This window comes from Sminthopsis crassicaudata, chromosome 2, assembly GCF_048593235.1.
Source record: "Sminthopsis crassicaudata isolate SCR6 chromosome 2, ASM4859323v1, whole genome shotgun sequence".
Taxonomy (NCBI): domain Eukaryota; kingdom Metazoa; phylum Chordata; class Mammalia; order Dasyuromorphia; family Dasyuridae; genus Sminthopsis; species Sminthopsis crassicaudata.
In genome coordinates this window covers 578,963,527-578,986,762 of record NC_133618.1, presented here as the reverse complement: position 1 = coordinate 578,986,762, position 23,236 = coordinate 578,963,527, and the positions used below count along the sequence as shown (strand labels likewise).

Here is a 23,236-nt window from a genome sequence, read left to right as displayed (position 1 = left end):
TAAGCGGGGACAAACCAGGCCAAGTTGGAACCAGCAGGTCAAAGCTCCCATGTAGGACTAATAGTGGGCTTGGGTTCTTGTACTTCCAGTCTGAGTATGAGAGAAATCCAGTATTTAAAAATCAATAAATATATTGTCCAAAGAATAACTGTAAATGACTTATTATTCTGAGTATTATAAATACTCAAATCAGTTACAAAGAACCTGTGAAGGAAAATGTCCTTCAGATAAACAAACTGATAAACAGAAGTATTCATAATATATATATATATATGTGTATATATATATATGTATGTATATGTGTGTATATGGTGGCCTTTATCCACACACATACACACACTGAACACCCACATATTTATGTATGTATATATCTGTGGCCTTTAATATAGGTATGTGAGAAAGTGTATGAAAATATCTCTATCAAATGGTGGCCTTAACATACACATGTACATATATATGTATATATGTATGTGTTTGTGTCAAATGGTGACCTTTTCAATTGCAAGCTGTGGAGGGAGGAAGGGGAAAAGTTTGGAACTTAAGTTTGAAACTTAAAATGTAGCCCAAAAAAATTTAAGTTAAATTTTTAAAAATCAATAAATAGATAATATTGTCTCCTGAAAGTTATGTATTTTCTTTTATGAGCTGTAGTCACCCAAGGGGAACCTGGAAGAGGAAATCAGTTTCCAAAGAGAAAAAGACCCTTTGGCTTTTCAATGGTATTGAGTGGTTTTTGCCCACCACAAGGCCTTGTACATAGTAGGCACTTAAGACATATTTGCTGAAATGAACTTAATTCCAACTTTTCCACAAGAGGACAAAGTGGAATTTCTAGCTCTTTTTTAAAGTCAAAGTTCAGGAAATTGAGCAGATACAAAGAAATCCTCTTAAATCACAGCACATACACCTTGAAACTACTGAGTATTTTTATGATCAATAGAAAGTTTTTTAGTCTGCAAACTGGGGGACTCAGGAAGGACTCAAGGACCTGTAGCTAAGTTCCCATGGAACTTAGGGTAGGACATATCACTTTCTCTCTTTATAAAATAAAAGGGTTGTATTAAATCAGTGATTCTTAACCTAGAATCTACAGACCCCTTGTTAGAAGATAGATTTCTGAGGGGAAGAATAAGGGAACAAGCTTTTATAAAGCACCAACTATGTGCCAGGCACTATACTAAATGTTTCACAGACATCATTTCATTTGAGCTTTACTATAACCTGGGAGGTAGATGCTATTATTACAGTTAAGGAAAACAGAAGTTGAATGATTTCCCAAGGTCATACAGCTAGTTGCAGGTGTTTTAGGCCAGATTTGAATTCAGGTTTTCCTGAGCAATTATGTGGTGCAATGGATGGAGTGTGGAACTAGAGCTTAAAAGATTTATCTTTCTGATTTCAAATACAGCCTTAATGTGACCCCTGGAGTTATCCTGTTTGCCTCAGTTTCTTCATCTATAAAATTAACTGGAGAAGGAAATGGCAAACTACTCCACAAGCTCTGCCAACAAAATCCCAAATGAGTCATAAAGAATCTGAAATGACCAAACAACATCAAATTTCCTGATTCTGGGACCAGGATTTTATCCACTATGCCATCTAGTTGTCATGAAAATACATGGAAAAAAAAAAAAGAAGGAAAAAAGAAAAAATGTATAAGAAAAAATATTTTTAGGAGAAAAGAATTACATCTTTTATTTTCATAATTTTTGCTTCCTTTTGTAATCCTATGTATTTTATTTTATACATTTAAAAACATTATCCTGACCAAGAGAACATTGTTCACACCAACAAGATTATGGGATGATCAACTGTGAGGTACTCTTTTCAACAATGAGATGTTTCAAAGCAATTCCAGGAAACTTGTGATGGAAAGTGCCATCTGCATCCACAGAGATGACATGAAAACTAACTAGGGATCAAAGCATACTTTTCTTCACCTTTTATTGTCGTCATTTGTTTGCTTATTGTTTTTTTTTTCTTTTTCGTGGATTTTTCCCCTTTTGATCAGATTTTTCTTGTACAGCACAATGAATATGGAAATATGCTTAGAAGAACTGTACATGTTTAACCTATTATCAGATTGCTTGCTGTCTTGGAGAAAGGGGAAAGAGAGAGAAAGGAAGAAAAATTTGGAATAAAAGGTTTTGCAAAAGTGAATATTGCAAATTATCTTTGCATGTATTTGGAAAAAATAAAATATTATTTTAAAAATTATCCTGAGAAGGGGTCCCTGGGCTTCACCAGCCTGTCAAAGGGGTTCATCATTAAGAACCTCTGGACCTAGTAGTCTCTAAGGTCCTTTCCCACTGGAATATTCCATGCTCAGGACTCTGAACAACGCTATAAGACTCTGAAGTTGAAGAAAAGATGCTCACTTGTCCTGGGAAGGAGCGTTCCCTCGCTTTGGAGTTTTCTATATCAATGAACTCACAGATTCATTCCATATCCAGAGGCAGCTGGGTGGTACAGCAGACAGCATGCTAGACTTGGAAGCAGGAATTCTGGAGTTCAAATCTGGTCTCAAACTCTTGCAACTAGTTATGTGACCCTGGTAAATTATTTAACCTCTATCTCAGTTTTCTCATCTGTAAAAATAGGAAGAATAGTGCCTACCTCCCTGGGTTGTCATGAGGATCAAATGAGATATTCGTAAAGCACTTAGCACAGTGCTAAGCACATAGTAGATGCTTAGTAAATGCACCTATCTTTTTTTCCTATCTCCTTCAGATTCCAGGTTTTGCCACTCTATATGATATTCCATTTTGTTGTTGTTATTGTTTAATTATGTTTGGTTCTTCGTGACCCCATTTAGGGTTTTCTCAGTAACCAATGAATTGATTCATGACCAGAGGAAAAGAACTATATCCATATGGACACCTTCAATATGAAAGTGTAAGGGGGATAGGGAACGTTGCCATGGTGGCAGAAATGCAGGATAGAGTTTGCCAGCTTTGTCCCTCTCCCTGCTGATACTGAACAACATTTCTTAGAGAAGTTTAAATTTTGCAAAACAGTTGCCACAAAGAGGAGGACAAAAGGGACTCCAAACTGCATTAGTTATCAAACCTTTAATCTCCTTGCCAAGCTGAGAAACATGATAGCCAAAGGTAATGCTAGTTTAAAGTGGAAAAGAGTGACAAAAAATTTATAAGCAAAATTGACAGAGAACACATTAGAAAGCTGGAAGGAGAATAGAAGAAATTCAAATTAAAACCTCTCTAAGCTTCCACCTTCCACCCTGTGGATTGACAAAGATGATGAAAAAGGAAAATTGAAAGTCACTGGAGGAGCTAGGGACATCAGGCACATCACTGTGCTGTTGGTGGAGTTAAGAAGTGGTCCAATCTATGTCTTAGAAATGAAAATTTTAGAGAAAGTTATGGCAAAGGTTTTGGAGTTTTTTCCCCCTAGTTACCTATTTCCCTTCTAATTTTAGTTACATTGGTTTTGTTTGTGTTATACCTTTTTAATTTTATTAAATCAAAATTGTTCATCTTATCTTCTGGGATTATCTCTATTCCCTGTTTGGTCAAGAACTCTCATCAATAATTTCTTCTTTGCTCTTCTAATTTGTTTATGATATCATAATTTAGATCTAAGTTATGTATCTATTTGGAGTCAGTCTTGGTGTGTGGTGGTAGGAAGCAACTTGAGTGTTACCTACACTGCTTCTTTAAAGAAACCAGCCCTTCCTCTTTCTCCTACCTACCTCACCCCTTCCCTGGGCCCCAGGGAGGGACATGGTCAGGAACCAGGTTATTTGAATAGACCTGGCTCTGGAGAGACAGTGAATCATTAGGTCATTTTTTATCTCCATTACTGCCAGGAGAAAAGAAAAACTTCTTTATTCCAGCCTCAGACCAAGAAAACACTTGGAGCCGAGTGTAAAGCAGAGGAGAAGGGGAGGGGCCAAACCTACCAGCCAAGGAAGCTACTTGGAAGAGGCTGCTGGGGAGAAGAGGGGGACCTCACTACAGACTCAAACCCCCTGGGGACAGACCCCCTACCCAAGAGCGTGGCCTGGGAACTTCAGGCTACTGGATTGGATAGAGCCCAAGAGAAGGCAGACCCTTCATTCTCAGAGGGCCCAGAGACTAAGCAGCTCTTGGAGCCATGGATAAATTCCGAATGATTTTCCAGTACTTCCAGTCCAGCTCAGAGTCTGTCATGAATGGGATCTGCCTTATCCTGGCTGTGGCTACTGTGAAGATCTACAGCTCCTTTGACTTCAACTGTCCCTGCCTGCCCCAGTACAATGCTCTCTATGGCCTGGGTCTCTTGTTCACGCCACCCCTGGCCCTTTTCCTATGTGGTCTCATTGCCAACAGGCAGTCTGTAGTACTGATGGAGGAATGGAGGAGACCCACAGGAAGACGGAAAAAGGATCCAGGCATTGTCAAGTAGGTCCCCTTCCTTCCCCCTTCCTTCTTCCCTACTGTTCTTCCTTCCATCTTCCAGCCCTTTCTTTCTTTTCCATTCTCCTTTTCTGTCCTTCATTGGCCCTTCCTCATCCACTTCTCTCATCTCCCTTTTCTTCCAGTTGTATCCTACTTTCTCTCCTCCTTCTTGATTCCTCCCTTTTTTCCCTTCTTCCCCTCTCTTCTTCTTTCTTGGTTATATTATGGTGCTATATGTGCACAATGAGAAGAACAATAGGAAACATTTTAAAATATTTACACATGCTATGGGGCTAGATAGAATTTAATAGATAGAATGAAAGATCCTGTTTTAAAAAGGATTTTAAAAAATTGTTGTTTATCTATCTTCATATCCATCACAGTGCCTAAGACAGATGCTTAATAAATGTTCACAGGTTAATTGGAATCAATTGATTAGAAAGTGTTATATTATTCATTAGTATGATACACATTGTGTATGCTATATATACTGTGCATAAATTATTTTATAAATTTTCATCATAAATAGTAAGAATTTAAATGAAAAGCAACTAAATAAACATAACAAAGAAGAAAACCATGAACTCCAAATTATTAGAATTGCTAAAGAGTATTTTATATCTATAAATACATCATACACACACACACAATGTCCCACATAGTGTGACCCTTTTCAATCTCTTTGACCATAACATCTTTCTGGGAATTTAGCAGATTTTGTTGCCTTTTTTTTTTTTTTTTTAAATACAGTAGGGATATATATGTTTCTGCTTTTCTTTTTTAAACGTGGAATCATTTTGTCAAGTCAAATCATCCTTGATATAAATCCTTCCAGTTTTTGTATTCGTATTTGCTATTTTTATGGTCATGAATGTTTTATACACTGCCTTTGTCTACAGAACATTTTCATTCTGCAAACTCTTTAGAATGAGGAAGAATACTCTGTATTATATATTATTTATTTATGTGTAACATACATACCGAGTGTTGTTACAAGCACCAAAACATACGCTGGGTAATCCGTGCTGTTAAGCTGAGGGATTTCATGCTCCCATATACATATTTGCTGCATGAATGTTGGGTGTACTCGGGAGGGCTTTAGAAACAAATGGCAGACATTTGGAAAGCTCCCATTTGTGTCTGAGCCACAGACCTCAATCATTAGTGAGGTTTGGTTCCAGAATTGTTCCTTATGTGAGACCTCAAGCTAATCATTTCACCCTACACGTTAGTTTATCTATAAAACAGAAGTCATCCTTACACACCTTATCTCACTAGCCTGTAGTAAGGAAAGTACTTTCTGTCTGTGTAGTGATCATGCATTTGACTTAGGATGATGAGGATGATATAAATAGAAGTCTTCCTTATTCTGTCATCACTGAGACTTCATCTCGCTATGAAGGTGACCCAGCTTCCTTCAAGACCCAGTTCAAATCCCGCCTTTTGCAGGAGTCTTGGGCTGGTTCCTCCCGCCATCGGTGTCCTTCTGAGATTCTTGTTCTCTACTCTGCAAAATCTCCCATGTACATAATTATTTACATGTTGTCTCCTGCATCAGAATATAAGCTAAGGATAGAGACTGATGCCTTTCTACATATTCTAAAGTATCTAGTACAGTTCCTGAAACTGAGGCAACTTAAATAAGTGCTTAACTCTTACTGCTACTGTTCCTGTTGGAGTCACCTTGGCAAAGAGCAGGATATTTGATGCCATGCAAAGTGAGAAGTCTGGGCAGCAACCGGGACGGTGGGTCAGAGGCTCCAGAGGCTGGGATTGGAAAAGCCTAAAAAGGAGCCCAGAAGTAAAGGGAGAAACCTGGAAGTAAAAAATAGTAGGCGATACCTAGATGAAGAATTCCAGGGAACTTTAGTGGGATGTCTTTTGTCTCACTTAACCCTGGAAGGCGGGCTAGGGTGGGTGACTCCATTTGGGGTCTTCTTGGCAAAGAGCCTGGCATGGTTTGTCATTTCCTTCTCCAGCTCATTTCTCATTTAGATGAGAAACGGAGGCAGACAGTTTGGCTTCCCCAAGGCCACACAGCTGGTAAGTAGCTGAAGCTGAATTTGAATTTTAACTCCAGGTGCAACCAGCGGTCTCAGACTTTTTAAATAGGGGCCAGGCCACTGTCCCTCAGACAGTGGTGGGGCGGACTGTAGTAAAAACAAAGCTCACACTGTCTCCGCCCCTCAGCCCATGGGTCATAACCTGGCGCATAAACGTTCTCGGCGGCTGCATCTGGCCCGCGGCCTACTGCATCACCTAGGACCTAAGGGCTTCCAGTCTCCCTCAATGTGCCCGGATCTTTGTTCTCAGTATCTGTATCTCAGGCTATTAAAAATTATTAAGGATCTGGGACATAGAGTGTTTATGTGGATTATATTTACAGATATTGACCATGTTAGAAATATGAATTATTAGAAATTATTAGAAATTATAAATTAAATAAATTATTATAATAGAATAATTATTAATTAGAAATAAAAACTAGTTTTGAATTTATAGTCCCCCTGAAAGGGTTTTAGAAACTCCCAGGATTCTCTGGGTCTCACTTTGTAATCTGACGCGGGACTTCTTCATTGGGTGCTGGGAGTTTGGGACGGGGATGGAGAAACGCCACCACACACACCAAGCCACCTCTGCTTGCACAGCAGCTGGACTTGACATGGGGAGATCTGGGTTCACATTTCACCTCTAACACTTGTTGACTGTGTGATCCAGAAGAAGTCATTTGGCCTCTCTGTGCCTCAGTTTCCTTGTGAAAAGGAGCGGGACTCCGAGGCCTCTGAGAGCTTCTGGAGCTCGCTCTGACCCCTGGGGTTCCCAGGGCCCGGCTGTCTCGCTGATCTCTTCTGCCCCCTCCGCAGGTACTTGTGTTCTTCTGTCCTGCAGCGGGCCCTGGCGGCCCCCGCGGTCTGGGTCCTCCTCGCCCTCCTGGACGGAAAGTGCTTCATCTGCGCCTTCAGCGGTTGGGTGGACCCTAACAAGTTCGCAGACCTCGCCAACATGACCGCGAGCGACGCGAGGCTGTTCCTCACCAAGGTACCCTGCAAGGACGACGCGCTGGTGAGAGACAGCCCCGCGCGCAAGGCCGTGTCCCGGTACCTGCGCTGCCTGTCCCAGGTGAGGGAGCCGCTCCGCCCTCCCGGCGGCCCCGGCTGAGGGAGCCGCCCCGCCCTCCCGGCGGTCCCGCGTCTGGCGGCTTGGCTTAGATCTCGTTGCTGGAGGTCAGGGACAGACTCAGCCCCTTCAGGAGTCAGAGAGCGACCCCGGAACTAGCCCGGGAGCCGCCATGAAGGGGAGCGTGCTGAGATGCTTAAATGGCTCAGTAAGACCCTGCCCTTCCGGGGGCGACAAACCCCAAGTGTCCATCTTTACATGCGGATCAGAAGCATCCTCCGTACTTGATGAGCTGTGTAATTAGATCTGGGAGAGAGACCGTCTCCGGCCTGGAGGCGGACACTCTTCAGCTGTATGCTCCCGGGCACATGACTTAACTCAGGTCCCTCACCTATAAACCGGGCTGGAGAAAGAAACGGCGAGCCGCTGCGGCGTCTTAGCCAGGAGAACCTACAGTAGGGACCCATTTTACGGATAGGTACGTCCTGAGCAGAATGAGAGTCCGGAGTCGGGACCGGGGAACTGGCGAGTTAAGTCCCTTCCCCTCGGGCTTAGCCTCCTTTATAAAACGGGAGGGGGGGGCTGAATCAAAGGCCTCTAAGTCCTTCCGTGTCAGTTACTCTTTACAGTCATCCATAGGCATTATTTCATTGGTCCCCCACAACAGCTCAGAGCCATTGGCAAATATGGCAGGAATACACCCATTTTACAGAAGAGGCAAAAGGAGGCTGGGGGAGTGGATGACAGACAGAGCAATGGGTGGGAGACTCAGCGGTAGTGTGGGAGGCTGAGAGGGAAGGCGGGGGGCGTCGGTGCGGGGAGGAAGGCGGGCTGGCGGGCAGAGGCCGGCCAGGTGCTCACGGCCCCGCCCCCTCCTTCGGGTCCCAGGCCCTCGGCTGGAGCATCATGCTGACGCTGATCGTGGTGGCGCTGCTGGCCCGCTCCCTCCAGCCGTGCTTCGACCAGAGCCTGCTGGCCCAGCGGCGCTACTGGAGCAACTACGTGGACCTGGAGCAGAAGCTGTTCGACGAGACGTGCTGCGAGCACGCGCGAGACTTTGCCCAGAAGTGCGTCTTACACTTCTTCCATAGCATGCGAAGCGAGATGAAGGCTCGAGGGCTGGCCTCCCCCCGCCAGGGGGCGGTCCTTCCCGGAGACAGCGGGTCAGAGGCCAAAGGCCCGGCCCTCGAGGAGGGGGGTGGGAAAGACCTCCTGCACGGCGTAGCCAACCAGAAGCAGGTGAACCGGCTGCTGACCACGTGGTACAGGAGCAAGCCCCCGCTGGACGTCACGCGGGCCCTGCAGCCTCCCCCGGGGGAGGGAGGGGGCGGCCTCAGCCACCGAGGGGCCTCCTGTCCTTCAGCCGCCCCCCAGCACACAGATGTGTAAGGAGGAGGAGGGGCCGCCTTCTGTGCGGGGCCACTGACTGTCACCCACGGGGAGCAGCGGGAAGGGAAATGGCGCAAGGGGTCTTGGGCCTCCGCATTCACACCTTCCCAACTGGAGATCAGTCAGAGAACCAGTAAAGATAAACCTTGTACACATCAAGAAACCGCAGGTTCCGGAGCCTGGGCCCCTGCCTCCCCAAACAGTGAGACTCATTCTTTCTAGGCTTTCTCCACAGGTGGGAGTTTTTTATAGGTTCTGTGTAGTTCTTGATGTGCTCTAAGGGTGTTCCTGGCTCTCTAGGTTCCAGATAGTTCTTGATGTGCTCTAAGGGTGTTCCTGGCTCTCTGTAAGTTCTAGATAGTTCTTGATGTGCTCTAAGGGTGTTCCTGGCTCTCTGTAAGTTCTAGATAGTTCTTGATGTGCTCTAAGGGTGTTCCTGGCTCTCTGTAAGTTCTAGATAGTTCTTGATGTGCTCTAAGGGTGTTCCTGGCTCTCTGTAAGTTCTAGATAGTTCTTGATGTGCTCTAAGGGTGTTCCTGGCTCTCTGTAAGTTCTAGATAGTTCTTGATGTGCTCTAAGGGTGTTTGTTTCCTTTAATTTCAGTCAGGTCCTCAGTAGATATGAAGGATGTTGAGCTAAGCCCTGCTTTTTGTATTCCTCTCCCCTAGTTCTACTTTCACTGAACTCATCATATAAGTCCCAGTAAAAATTTTCAGTGACTTCACATCACTTCTAGAATAAACTATAAACTCCTTGGCCTGGCATTTAAAGCCCTCCAAGCACTGGTTCTACCTTTCCAACATCATTTCATTTTTCCCCTCTACATTCTGACCAAAATGCACTATTCACTATTCTGTGAGCTCACTTCCCCCCCTGCAAAAGCCTTCACATAAGCCATCTTGAATGGCTAGCATGCATCCCCTCTCCGTCTCTCAGAGGAACATAGATCTAGAATCAGAAGAGAATCTAGAGACCAGCTAATCCAATTCCAATTGATTAATGATGGACAGAACCAGCTACATCCAGAAAAGGAACACTGGGAAATGAATGTAAACTGTTATTTTTACCTTCTGAATCCAATTCTTCCTGTGCAACAAAAAAATTCGGTTCTACACACATATATTGTATCTAAATTATACTGTAATATATTTAACATATATAAGACTGCTTGCCATCAGGGGGAGGGGGTTGGGGGAGGAAGGGAAAAAAATCTGAATAGAAGTAAGTGCAAGGGATAATGTTGTAAAAAATTACCCATGCATATGTACTGTCAAAAAATGTTATAATTATAAAATAAAATAAAAAAATTAAAAAAAAAAAATTAAAAAAAAAAAAAAAAAAAAAAGAATCTAGAGACCATCTAGCTCAGCCCTATCCTTTTATTGATAAAGCACCTAAGGTCCCAAGGAGTGAAATAGCTTATCCAAGACCATACAAGTAATGTGTATCCTCCTTTAAGGGTCAGTTTGAGAGACCACCTTCTCTGAATGGCTTTTCCTGATCTCTACCTTCCCCTAACATATTAGATTCAACATATTAGAGAGAGAAAATGCAATCATCTCCAGGACAGGGACTCCCACCAGAGCTTAGTGTAGTGCCCAGTGAGTGCTAATAAGTGCTTTGAATTGAATTGCCATGGGTTCTCACGTACAGCCTGTCCCCACTGGTAGTCCCCACTGGGACTTGTAGTCCCAAGCCCAAAACTACTCCTGCACTTTCCAGTCAGGGGTCCTTTCCCTTGACTGACAAAGGCAGTCACAGTTCTCCTGCCAGAGACTGCGGTTGTTCACAGGGTCATTGGGCCTCCATGGAATTTAAGCAAAGTCAGAGAGCCGGTACAGGAAGGAAGCCTCAGAATGGAATCATGGTATGATGGAGTTACAATCCTTTGACTTAGTGGTGTAGAAACTGTAGAAATAATCTATTTCGAATGCAGAAAAGTTAATTGACAGGGAGAAGTAGATATGGGATTCAAACTGAAGATTTTTTAGGATTTTAGGATCACAGATTAGGGCTAGAAGGGAGCTCAGAGATCATCTGATGACCCAGCTCCCTCATTTTATGGATGAGGAAACTGATGTCCACAGAGGATAAGTATCTTGGCCATAATCACACAAAAGCCAAATGGCAGAGCTGGAATTCAACCCTAATTTCTCTAATTTCAGATTCCATGTTTTTCTTTTTTTTTTTCCCATTATACCACATTTTGGGAATAATAATGATGATAATAATAATAATAACTCACAATTATGTAGTATTTTAAAATTTTCAAAGTACTTTCTTCTATGACCTCCAGACGTTGTGAGACAAATAGAGATGGCATTTAGTTAGTATTCCCATTTTACAGATACTACTGGATAATCCTTTAAGATTATCTTTAATTTCTGCTATATTTATTTGTACATAGTTGTTTGAATGTTGTGATTCCAAATTTGGATTTGAGAAGTCCCCATCATTCTTCTCTATGTATGATTCCAAATGGCTAATCAAATTCTTTTTTTTTTTTTTCCTTCACCCACTAGACCATTTATTTAGTTAACTGGGTATTTGCATTTCCTCATCAAATTAGACTGTGGAATAATGAAAACAAACAAACAAAAAAAAAAAACTCACATACAACCAAATTATTCCCTATCATTCAAAAGTGAGAATTATTCATCTTTGTCACCCAATTCACCTACAAAGTTCAGAAACTATGGACTCTGGTTATATTAAAGTTTGAAAGGATTGGCAAGCATTTCAGTAGTTAGAGATAAGAAAGGCACATTCCAGGGAATGGGATAAACAACAGGGTGGAGGTAGGAAATGACTGGGTAAATTCAGAGTCAAGAAGGATTCAATATATATTACTAACAGATAGGTAGATGACAGAGTGGATAGAGTTCCTGACCTGAAATCAGGAAGACCTGAAGTCAAATCAAAACCTAAGACACTTACTAGTTGTTTGATCCTGGACAAATCACTTCACCCTGTGTGCCTCAGTTTCCTCATCTGTAAAATGAGCTAGAGAAGGAAATGGCAAACCATTCTGGTATCTCTGCCAAGAAGACCCCAAATGGGGTCACAAAGAGTAGGACACTACTGAAAATGACTCAACAACAACATAAACTAAGCCTGGAGATTTAAAAAAAAGGTAAAAATAGCCCATGTTCTCAAGGAATTCATAATCTAATGGGGAAAAAACATACAAAAAGTTATGTTCAAAAAAGACATATGCAATATAAATTGAAGAGGATCTTAGAGGGATTACCGATGGAGAAACAGATCTAAGGAGGTTAATTGATTTTTATAAGGTCACAAAGGTAGTGAGCTTCAAAGCTAGGATTTGAATCCAGATCCTCTGGTTGCAGACAGGGGTCTTTCAAGGGTACTATGCTATTATAATGATTCCTGAATGGCAACCAATTCCGTAATCTAGCCTAAGCTAACTAAAGTGTCTGGCAGAATCTTTGGCTCCTCACAATTTGACTTCTGGGATCTGACATCCCCCTTGACCTTGATTGTAGGACAAAGTCAGGATGGCATCTCTTGAAGTTATCACCACTACCAACATTCCTGCCAATTTGGGATCCCTGCTCAGGGCAGACAGAGCTCACTGGATTATTCTACAATTCCTGGTTCACTTAACAACTGACAAGCTGCTTGTTAAAGTCTGATACAACTGTGCCATCCTCCTACAACCATAAAATTATAGGGATTTCTCTTTCATTTAATTAATGGTTTCACACACACATACACATGTATATGTATATATACATATTTATATATCTTATAGCCATCTCTAGAGCAAGGGTGGGAAGGAAGAAAAAAAGAAAGCTATATGATAACTTTATTTTTTATTTAAGAGGATAATAGATTTGCAGTTTCATGTACAATCTTCTTTTTTCCTATTCTCCTATATTATGGAATGATTGCTTTTTTCCTTAAGTTCAGAGTAAAGTAAATAAAATTATTAAAAAGATATTCAGTGATGAAGTATATATTTACTATTTCATGATTAAACTGAAAGATGTAGAGAATATATACACATTTATGTATCTAGGTATGTATGCATGTAATTTAATGGTTCACAGAAAGCTATAGCATTTTTTTTTTTACAAGCTAAATCTTAGAATGACAAATTTCTGATGAATCTTAAAGGAAGATGAGAATGTTATAATCTCTGTGCCTTAACAACTGAATGATCACATCCCAAACGGTCCCAAATAACTCAGTCAGGCTCAGGCCTTTGCTGGAGGGATCACAGAACTGAATCAAGAGATGAACAAGTTTGGATGTTTTCCTCTTCATAAAATGGAATTCTTAGAAAACTAGCTTTGAGATCAAGTGAAAATATTTCTCTTCGGAATTGCACATGTTTAACATATATTAGATCACTTGCTGACTAGGTAAGGGGGTAGGGGAAGAGAGGGGAAAAATTAGAACACAGGGTTTTGTAGAGGTGAATGTCGAAAATTATCCAAGTATATAGTTTGAAAATAAAAAGCTTTACTTTAAAAAAAAAAATTCTCTTCAGCATGGCAATGTCCTTGAAAGAATCTCACCATCATCCATAATGTGGGTGACCCCAGGCAAGTCAATTGACTTTCCAGTTGTCCAGTCAAACTCTCTAAGGCTATACATTTCAGAGAAGGTGACAGTTGTGTTAGATAAGGAGACATCCTCCTCTGGAAGTTTCTTATGCCAATGAAATCATAACTCCAGTTCTGAACCCTATATACTGAGCTGCTGTTCAGTAATTGAAGTGAAGCAGAGGTTCATAGATTTAGGGACTTTGCCCTCTGAGCAAAAGACCCATGAAGAATCATGCTGGGGAGGAAGGGAAAGCTGTCAACCCAGTCTTTCTAAGTGCTAAAATTTAGCTCTTGTCTTCAAATCTTCCTAGTCCATTAAAAGCATTTCTAGACCTTATTTTCCAAGTTTCTTCATAGTTCCAGATTTGGGTGACAGGAAGATGAAAACCATTACAATTCTAATTCTCATCTTCTCCCAAAGACTGATTTCTATTTAAATCAAGCCCCATTACCCCAGACCATAGGGTGAAGCCCAGAGCTTGATTTTAATGGAATCAGATCTCAGATTTGGAAGGTGTGTGGTACGGAAATGGTGAAGGGTCACCATTTAATAAAAAAACTGGAGAGAGCTCTAGAGAAAAGCAAAGTTTATTGTACATTCTCGCGAGAAGGGCGTCCCACTCTTCGAGTAGACTATCGAAGAGAGGAAGCGCCTCCTGTGGGCAGGACAGCACCTTTAATCCCTAACGCAAAACGCCCCCTCCCACCACTGACCCTCATCCTCATTGGCTGAGAGTCTTACATTCTAAACACGAGATCTACCCATGAAATTGAACTTGACCAATAAGTACATAGTTGCCCATATTTGGATGAAATAGGGAGATGTCATAGGAGGGGAAGGCAATGCCCTTCAGAGTCCTTCAGGCCTACTCGAACTCTGAAGTAGATGAAGCCTTACTCGATTTTCACAACTGTCTTGAAAGATCTCATCTCATTCAAAGGTATTTGAGAAGTTAGTCAAATTTTCCATACAGTACATAGATTCCATCTACTATAATGATAATAACAAATAATAATAGAATTTGCATAGTACTTTATAGTTTGAAAAATGCTTTATATATATAATTTTATCCTTAAAACAATCCTGAGAGGTAGGTGCTATTATTATCCCTATTTTAATTTACTATTAATTTATTGTATTTGAAGAAAATGATGGATTAAATAATTTTCCCAGGGTTGCATAATGTTGTTAAAGTGTTTTACAATCCTAATAAGTAACTGAGGATAGATTTGAACTCAGTTTGTCCCAAGTCTATGGCCAGAGCTATATTCACTGTGCATTCTAGTTTCCATCACATAGATAGATGACCAAACACCTCCCAATTGAATGTCCTTAGTGATGGAGAACTCCCTAATAAAACATCTATGCCATTTTAAATGTTAGGAAGCGATTTCCTTATGTTGAAACAAAACCTGATTCACCTATTGTTTTTCCCTGATGTTCTTAGTTCTGCCCTCTAAAGCCACAAAGAATAGATCTAATTTCTGATCTATATAACAATTCCTTCAATATTTGAGACTAGAGAAAATAACATCTTGCAATAACATAAAATTATCCTATTTGGAGTCAGAGAACCTTAGCTGCTTTACATCACCCTGATTATGTAATAGCCATTCTGGGCTTCATCTCCCTTGTCTATAAAATGAGGGTATTAAATTAAATGTTTTCTAAGGTCCTTTCTAGCTTCCACTAGATCTTAGGATTTATGACCCTCTCCCCTCCAATCTTTTCTTCTTTGAGCTAAATGACCCTTTACCTTCATCTAGATCTCATATTGCACTGGTTTTTCATCCCTCCAATATCCTGATCACACTCCTTTGGATACATTCCAGCTTGTCAATGTGACTGCTAAAATGTGGCCCCTGGAACAAAACGCAGGTGTGATCTGACCAGGGTTCCAGAGTCTTACTTACCACCACCTTCATTCTAGACATCAGACTTCTATTATATATGTATTCCCTAGATGAGTTCTGTGAATGAGATGAGGTGAGATCTGTTAAGACAGTTGTGAAAATCGAGTAAGGCTTCATCTACTTCAGAGTTTGAGTAGGCCTGAAGGACTGTGAACATAGATCGAGTCAAGGGCATAATTGCGTTCCCCTCCCATGATATCATCTCCCTATTTCAGCCAAATATGGGCAACTATGTACTTATTGGTCAAGTTCAATTTCATGGGCAGATCTCGAGTTTAGAATGTAAGACTCTCAGCCAATGAGGATGAGGGTCAGTGGTGGGAGGGGGTGTTTTGCGTTAGGGATTAAAGGGGCTGTCCTGCCCACAGGAGGTGCTTCCTCTCTTCCATTGTCTGCTCGAAGGGTGTGACGCCCTTCTCTCGAGAATGTACTATGAACTTTGCTTTACTCTAGAGATCTCTCCAACTTTTTTATTAAATGGTGACCCCTCACCATTTCCGTACCACACATCTGTATCCCCAAGAAATCTTAAAAAGTGGAAAAGGACCTGCAGATACAAAAATGTGTATAGCAGCTCTCTTTGTGGTGACAAAGAATTGGAAATCAAGAGGATGCCCATCAATTGTGGAATGGCTGAACAAATTGAAGTATATGAATGAAATGGAATATTATTATTCCATAAGAAATGATGAGTAGATAGATTTCAGAAAAACCTGGAAAGACTTACAATGAACTGATGCTGAGTGAAGTGAGCAGAGCCAGGAGCACAGTAACAGCAACATTGTATGATGATTAACTTTGATAGATTTTGATCTTCTCAGCAATACAATGATTTAAGACAATTCCAAAAAACTCATGATAGAAAGGTTAACCACACCCAAAGAAAGAATTAAAGTGTCTGAATGCTGATCATAGTGTACTAATTTCACTTTTTTTGTCTTGCTTTTTTCTTTCTCATAATTTTTCCCTTCTGTTGTGATTCTTCTTTTACAATATAATTGATGTGGAAATCTATTTAACATGATTGTACATCAGATTATCAAAGTAAATGTTGCAAACTATCTTTACATGTAATTAGAAAATCTAAAATACTATTAAGGGGGGGGAGGGGGAGTATATAGTCCTAGATGACATTGGCTAGTTTAGTTTCTATGAAAATCTCAGACCTCTCTCTTTCAGGTATAGAACCTGCTGGATGTTCCAAACACAGAGCTGCCCAAATAGGCCAAAATGCCCACCGGGCCGCCTTTCTCTGCTAAGCAAATGGCACATTTTCCTAAAAGGCCAACAGAACTAGGCACATACCTACTCTTCCTCTCTTCCTCCTTTGCATAATGCTTTACATTCTAGTCTTGGGCTTTTAACTCCTTTGGGACTGGATGGACCATCAGCCCTGAAAGGGGTAAGTGAAAGCAGCTGTTTCTCTCAGTGCCTCAGGGAGGCAGGTGAGTATCACTAAGTGGGGAGTGTTTCAGAAGTACTTGATAGGCAGTCATCCCTTTGAGATGCTTTAGGGCATTCTGTCAGGCAGAGGGGCTGACTTGCGGGCGACAGTCTTTTCCTTCCCCTCCCGAAACACTAAGTAAGTAATGTGGATCTCTGAATCCCAAGATGAGCCTCGTGGTTGGGGAGACAGAGGGACAGGATCCAGTTTTGTCTTGGAGTTCACTGGCTGGTTAGAGAGACCTAGAAATTAAATAATTTACAAAACACGAGCAAACAGTTTCAGAGTAGCCAGGAGGATATTTGCTGCCCCCTTTGATTCAATTCATCACGTATGTACTAAGCCCCTACTTAGTACACCAGCCTTATCCAAAGTTAAACCAAGGGGGATTGGGGCCGATGTTATTAGAGTTAATCCCTTCCGTTAAAGCAATTGAGTGGCACAGAGGCTGGAGTGTCAGGCCTGGAGTCAAGAAAACCCATCTCCCTGAGTTCAAATCTGACCTAGTTGTATGACCCTGATCAGGTCACCTAACCCTGTTAGACTCAGTTTCCCCATCTGTAAAATGAGCTGGAGAGGAAATGGAAAACCACTTCAGAATTTTTGCCAAGAAAAATGGGGCACAAAGAGCCTACTACAACTAAACAACAGCAAACTGAGATTAATGGGAATGCACAAAGGCGGGGAGGGAACGTCCCAAAGTCTTTGCATATAATGGATCTGTGATCTCATTGATAATAGGGTACCTCAGGTCTTTAATAAATGCGTGTCCCAACACAAATCCCAACTTTTCCTCTGCAGGATTAGGAACCAGGTGTTCCCAAATCCCAGTTCAATGATTCCCCCCCCCCTTACACAGACATGCAGCTACATGGCACCCAGACTCACAGAGATTACAATAATAGTACCTTGCATTTATGTAGCCCAATGAAGTGTGCAAAGTATTATGTCCCACACATACAGAGACACACCCACAACCACCTAAACTCCCACATAGAAAAAGGGCCCTCAGGACAAGACTGGGAGAGGGCTGGGCCAGCCAGGGTGGGGCCAAGGCTTGCCCACTTTCCCAGGAGCTTCCCAGGCTTCAAAGGGAACCCCACAGAAGCTCTCCCAACCTTTCGGGAACCCTTCCGGGCACTGTCCACAGAGCTTTCCTCCCAAGCCGGATTTCTGGGTGTTGTTCTTGTGGTTTTATTTGGAACAGCTAAAAGATGGGGGAGAGAATTCTGAGAGGTACTAGGAGATGCATACAAAAATACACATACCCAGTGCACACCTAGTCACATACTTTGGAAAGACAAGAGGGCAGTCTTGACATGAGAACCCTGAAACTGAGAGGGGGACTCCGAAACTCTCTGAAACTCCCGGAAGGAGAGAATCTACTCGAACTCACCACAGTAAAAGACCTGCCCAAGGGAATCCGGAGTAGTAGCTTCCTTCTGTTATCCAGAACTAGACGGGCACACCTCCATCGATATCACTGCGGAATACACTCTCTTTTGAGTTGATAATTAGTCTGGGACTTCTCATTCAATTGAAAATTTCTCTATTGAAATCGAAGATTTCTACTCAAACAGTCCCTAGCCCTAGGCCAGGGTCTGCCACAAAGTACCATCAACTAAGCTCTACACAAAACCTCCTAATCAAATTAGGGGTTTTTGTCCACTAAGGGAATTCTTAGTGAAAAAAAATTTTTTTTTTCCCTATTTTTTGCCACAGGTTTGTGAATTCTTGTCACGTGGATCTGTCACTCTTTTCCTCTTTCTCCGAGCCCAGCCTCACACCATCAGTCTCATTGCTTGTGAATAATGAGCTTGGTCAGGAAGACCTCAAGTTCAAATCCTTCCTCAGACACTAGTTGTGTGACCGAAGTATAGTAATAACAGCACCTACCCAGCAGGATCTTTTTTGTGTGAGTATCAAACAAGATAATCCATGTTAAACAGTTTGGAAGCGGCCATAAAAATGTTAGCTATTACTTTTTACTCTCTGTCTCTTTTAAAAATATGACGATCCTTGCTGGAATCTATTTCTTAGACTTTTGCAGTTCCCTCTCCCATTTTCATCCTCCTTCCTAAACCAGGTAAATGAATATCTGGGACCATTTTTGAGAAGCAACATTACCTTTGGTCAACAGCCATCATCACCAACCAGCATCATCAAGATAAACAATGTGGTACCATAGAAAGACAGACCTGGACCTTGGAATTAGGAGAGGGAGACCCGAGTTCAAATCCTGACTTCTATACTTTCTGCTTGTGTAACTGGGCAAAACACATAAAGATTTAGGAACTCAGTTTCCTCCCTTGTTAGATGGGGACAGTGATATCTGGAATACCTATCCCTCCATGAGTGTTGTGAGGAATGTACTCTGAAAGCCTAAAAGGAAGTTGTGAGTTAGTAACATCACCATCAAGAGACTTCTTCTCTTTGGTGATTCTGTAACCTTTTGACTAAGTCACTTTACTTCTTCAGCTATCACTTACCCCATCTGTGAGATGAAAGATTGGATTAAGGGTGTAATAGTAAATGTTTAATCTGTTTTATTCACATTTTCCCCATCACTTTATTAAGACTAGATGATGAACAAAACAATCATCCCAATTTGTAACATTTACAGCAGTGGTCCTCAAACTTTTTAAATAGGGGCCAGTTCATTGTCCCTCAGACTGTGGGAGGGCTGGACTATAGTAAAAACAAAAACTCACACTGTCCCTGGCCACTCTGCCCATTTGCCATAACTCGGGGGTCCTCAGCAGGCCGCATCTGGCCCGAGGGCCATAGTTTGAGAACCCCCTGATTTACAGGTTTACCAAGTATAAACACCCATACTAAAAATTTAACAAATTGGGGCAGCTAGGTGGTGCAGTGGATAAAGCACCAGCCCTGAAGTCAGGAAGTTCAAATCTGACCTCTGACACTTAACACTTCCTGGCTGTGTGATCCTGGGCAAGTCACTTAACCCCAATTGCTTAAAAATATAAAATAAAATGAAAAAGTTAACAAGTGGCTGTCCTGGGTGAGCTGGCTCTGACAGTCTTGCACTAACATGGTCTCCCTAAACATCTAGCCCTTTGTGACACTTAATGTGTCACAATGTTCAGCATGGAATAGAAAAAAGAAGAAAATGCCTGGTTTGCACATCAACAACCCTGGGCAGGGTCTCCTGGGTATCTGTTCACACCCCCATCCACACTGACACAATGTTCCCTCCCATGCTTTTCATCCAGACTCAGTTCTCCTTGAACGTGGACTCCTGTCCGTCCTCCCTCAGTGAACCTGGCCTTTCTGCGAGCAAAACAGACAAGGTCAGGCCCTCCCTTTGCGGTTTCCCTGTTTGCTGAGGGCTGCAGCAGTGACTGGCCTGGAAGGGGTGGGGAGAGAGCCTCCCAGCTGCCTGGGGATTTGCAAACCAGCTCAGGGAGAGCCAGGGTGGGGGTTGGCAGGGGGCAGAACTGGAGGCACGGGAAGTGAAGGAGAGACAGCCGCCACCCTGGGACCTCCAGGACCCTGAAACATGAGGCCGGGGTGCCCTATGGTGGAGAATCTGAGGTGGGCATGTACCCACCATTGTCCCAGGCAGCCACTGGTAACTGGGGGCCAGGCCCGAGGGGCGGGTGCAGAGGCTGACTGAAGGTAGGAAGACCGGGGCCTGAGTCTAGGCAGCTGGTCCCTGGTTCCCTAGAGGAGGCAAGCGCGATGGATAAGTTCCGGATGATATTTCAGTTTTTGCAGTCTAACCAGGAGTCCTTCATGAATGGCATCTGTGGGATCATGGCTCTGGCCAGTGCCCAGATGTACTCGGCTTTTGACTTCAGCTGCCCCTGCCTGCCTGGGTACAACCTGGCCTACAGCGGGGGCATCCTTCTGGCCCCTCCCCTGGTGCTCTTCCTCCTGGGACTGGTGATGAACAATAACATCTCCATGCTGGCTGAGGAATGGAAGCGGCCCACCGGCCAGAGGCATAAGGACCCCGCCGTGCTCCGCTACATGTTCTGTTCCATGGCCCAGCGGGCGCTGATTGCGCCTGTGGTCTGGGTTGCTGTCACCCTGCTGGATGGCAAGTGCTTCCTGTGTGCCTTCTGTACCGCCGTGCCCGTGGCCACCCTGGGAAACGCCAGCCACGTCCCCGGCCTGGCCCAGCAGGAGGTGGTCAGACTGCTGGCTCGCATCCCCTGCCAGGAGATCTATGATGGGGACTGGCTGCTTGCCCGAGAAGTGGCCGTCAGATATTTGCGCTGCATCTCCCAGGTGAGCTCTCAGGTGTTCCCCTTACTTCCCGGCTTCTTCCACTGGGCCATCAGCTCCTCAAAGAAAACAATTTATCCATTGTCCTTCCTTCCCTATGGCCTGACACTGAAACCCCTTCTGCCAATTCAGGACCCTGCCCGGCTAGGCTAGTAACAGGCCTGGGATATAATGTGGGGCCTCTACAGCACCCACTGGTGTCCCAGTCTGTCCGAAGAAGGATTATTGTGATTTTGAAAGATTTGCATCCTTTAAAACTAGGGAACCTGGAAAGGGGGAGGAAGGGCTGAGGAAGACGGAACATGGTTCTGAGCCATTTGGATTCATTTCCCAGGCAAATAGAACCCATAGAACCCAGCAAGTCTGAGTGAGAACTAGGAGCTGATGTGGGTTCTTGAATAGAAACAGTAGGATTTAATATATTTTAGCCTTCGATATTTCCCTTCAAGGAAATCAGATCTCATTTCTGCTTAGAGTAGAGTAAGATGGTATTTGGGGAGAAGAGTAAAGGAAAAACTCTGTAAAACCAGAGTTTAGAGCTTAATGGATCCTATATGGAATCGAGTCCCCCAACATTTAAATACCTTTAGACAAGTCACCGATGCAGCTACAATTTTTCCATTTAGAAAATGAAGATGGTTCTCTCTAGAAAGGTATAACAGGATCACAAATCAAAAATGATATATTAAGCCCTATTGTAGGACATAAGTGACAAAGCTTCTTAAACTGTGGGTTGCAACCTGATATGCGCTTGCATCACTGAATTGAGGGTAGCAAAAAAATTGACAATAAAAGGTTTCAAATATTCTGCCAAGATTTAATACTTTATATAAAAATAATTACATCCATCTTATTAGTAGGCAAATTTGATTTCAACTTTAATAAATGGTAAAACTATATGTATACCAAAGAATTATCTTAAAATAAATTTCTTTACAATTTATTATAAGTAAATGTTTGATTTGTAAATCTATTTTTAAACCTATATACCCAGTGTTGAGAAAAATTTCCCAGGGCAAAAAGAGGTCCCGAGTGGAAAAAGTAAGAAGCCCTGTTATGAGAGACACAAGTATGAATATTAAGTTTTCTGGGAGCTTAAAGTCTAGCTGGGGAGACTAAAAAGAGGTATAAGATCACTAACAATCTTGGACAATGCCTGCTTAAATTTCTAATGAGCCATACTGTAGAGACATTAAGAGTGGAGGAGAGGGAACTTTGAGTCCTGGATTAGTTAGGGAAGGTGGTTTGGGAAGATCCTATTAATGTGAAATAACAATAATAATAATAATATATTCATATAGTCTGATTCTTTATCTATAAGAAGGAAGGAAGGGAACAGGCATTTATTAGGTACCTATTATGGGCTAGGCACTGTCAAAGACTTTACACATCTTATTTCAGTTGATCCTCATAACAATCCTGGGAGGTAGGTTCTATTATTATTTCTCCTTTGCAGTTGAGAAAACTAGAAAATGTGGATTTGAACTTTGGTCTTCCTGACTCCAAGCCTAGCATGCCTGAGTCTTTCTCATCTGTAAAGGGCAAAAGCTGGTTTTATTCCCATTTTGCAGATGCAGAAATTGCAAGTCTGCTTTCTCTGCCCGGCACTGCAGTGCCAGGGGCCTGCAGGTAGGAAGGAGCCCCCACTCACTCCTCCCCTTGGGTCCCCACAGGCTCTGGGCTGGACCTTTGTGCTGCTGACCACCCTCCTGGCATTTCTCGTGCGGGCAGTCCGCCCCTGCTTCACCCAGGCTGCTTTTCTCAAGAGCAAGTACTGGTCCCACTACATCGACATCGAGCGCAAGCTCTTCGACGAGACCTGCACGGAGCATGCCAAGGCCTTCGCCAAGGTTTGCATCCAACAATTCTTCGAAGCCATGAACCAAGACCTGACGCTGGGTCACTCCCACCCAGGACCGGCCAAGGCCCCTGCCGAGGGCACCGAGGAGGAGCGAGGAAAGCTCCATGGCATTACTGACCAGGGCACCATGAACCAACTGCTCAAAAGCTGGCACGACTGCAAGCCTCCGCTGCGGCTGGACCAGGAGGAGCTGCTCCTGGGGAACGGGTGGGCTGGCGGGGATCCCAGGCCTGAGCCGGCCCCTGTCCTGAGGAAGGAGGTGGCCACCTACTTCAGCAAAGTGTGA

At 42.9% G+C, this 23,236-nt stretch overlaps 2 protein-coding genes across 2 annotated transcripts; both read left to right on the top strand.

The window, feature by feature from the left end:
• Positions 1–3,496: 3,496 nt before the first annotated feature.
• CALHM3 (calcium homeostasis modulator 3) lies at positions 3,497–10,244 on the top strand. Its single transcript, XM_074295495.1, has 3 exons — positions 3,497–4,403; positions 7,265–7,520; positions 8,406–10,244. The coding sequence occupies exons 1-3, from the start codon at positions 4,117–4,119 to the stop codon at positions 8,904–8,906; spliced, it is 1,044 nt and encodes a 347-aa protein (XP_074151596.1). The 5' UTR covers positions 3,497–4,116; the 3' UTR covers positions 8,907–10,244.
• A 10,195-nt stretch (positions 10,245–20,439) lies between these two features.
• Positions 20,440–23,236, top strand: CALHM1 (calcium homeostasis modulator 1). Its single transcript, XM_074295493.1, has 2 exons — positions 20,440–21,092; positions 22,763–23,236. The coding sequence occupies exons 1-2, from the start codon at positions 20,541–20,543 to the stop codon at positions 23,234–23,236; spliced, it is 1,026 nt and encodes a 341-aa protein (XP_074151594.1). The 5' UTR covers positions 20,440–20,540.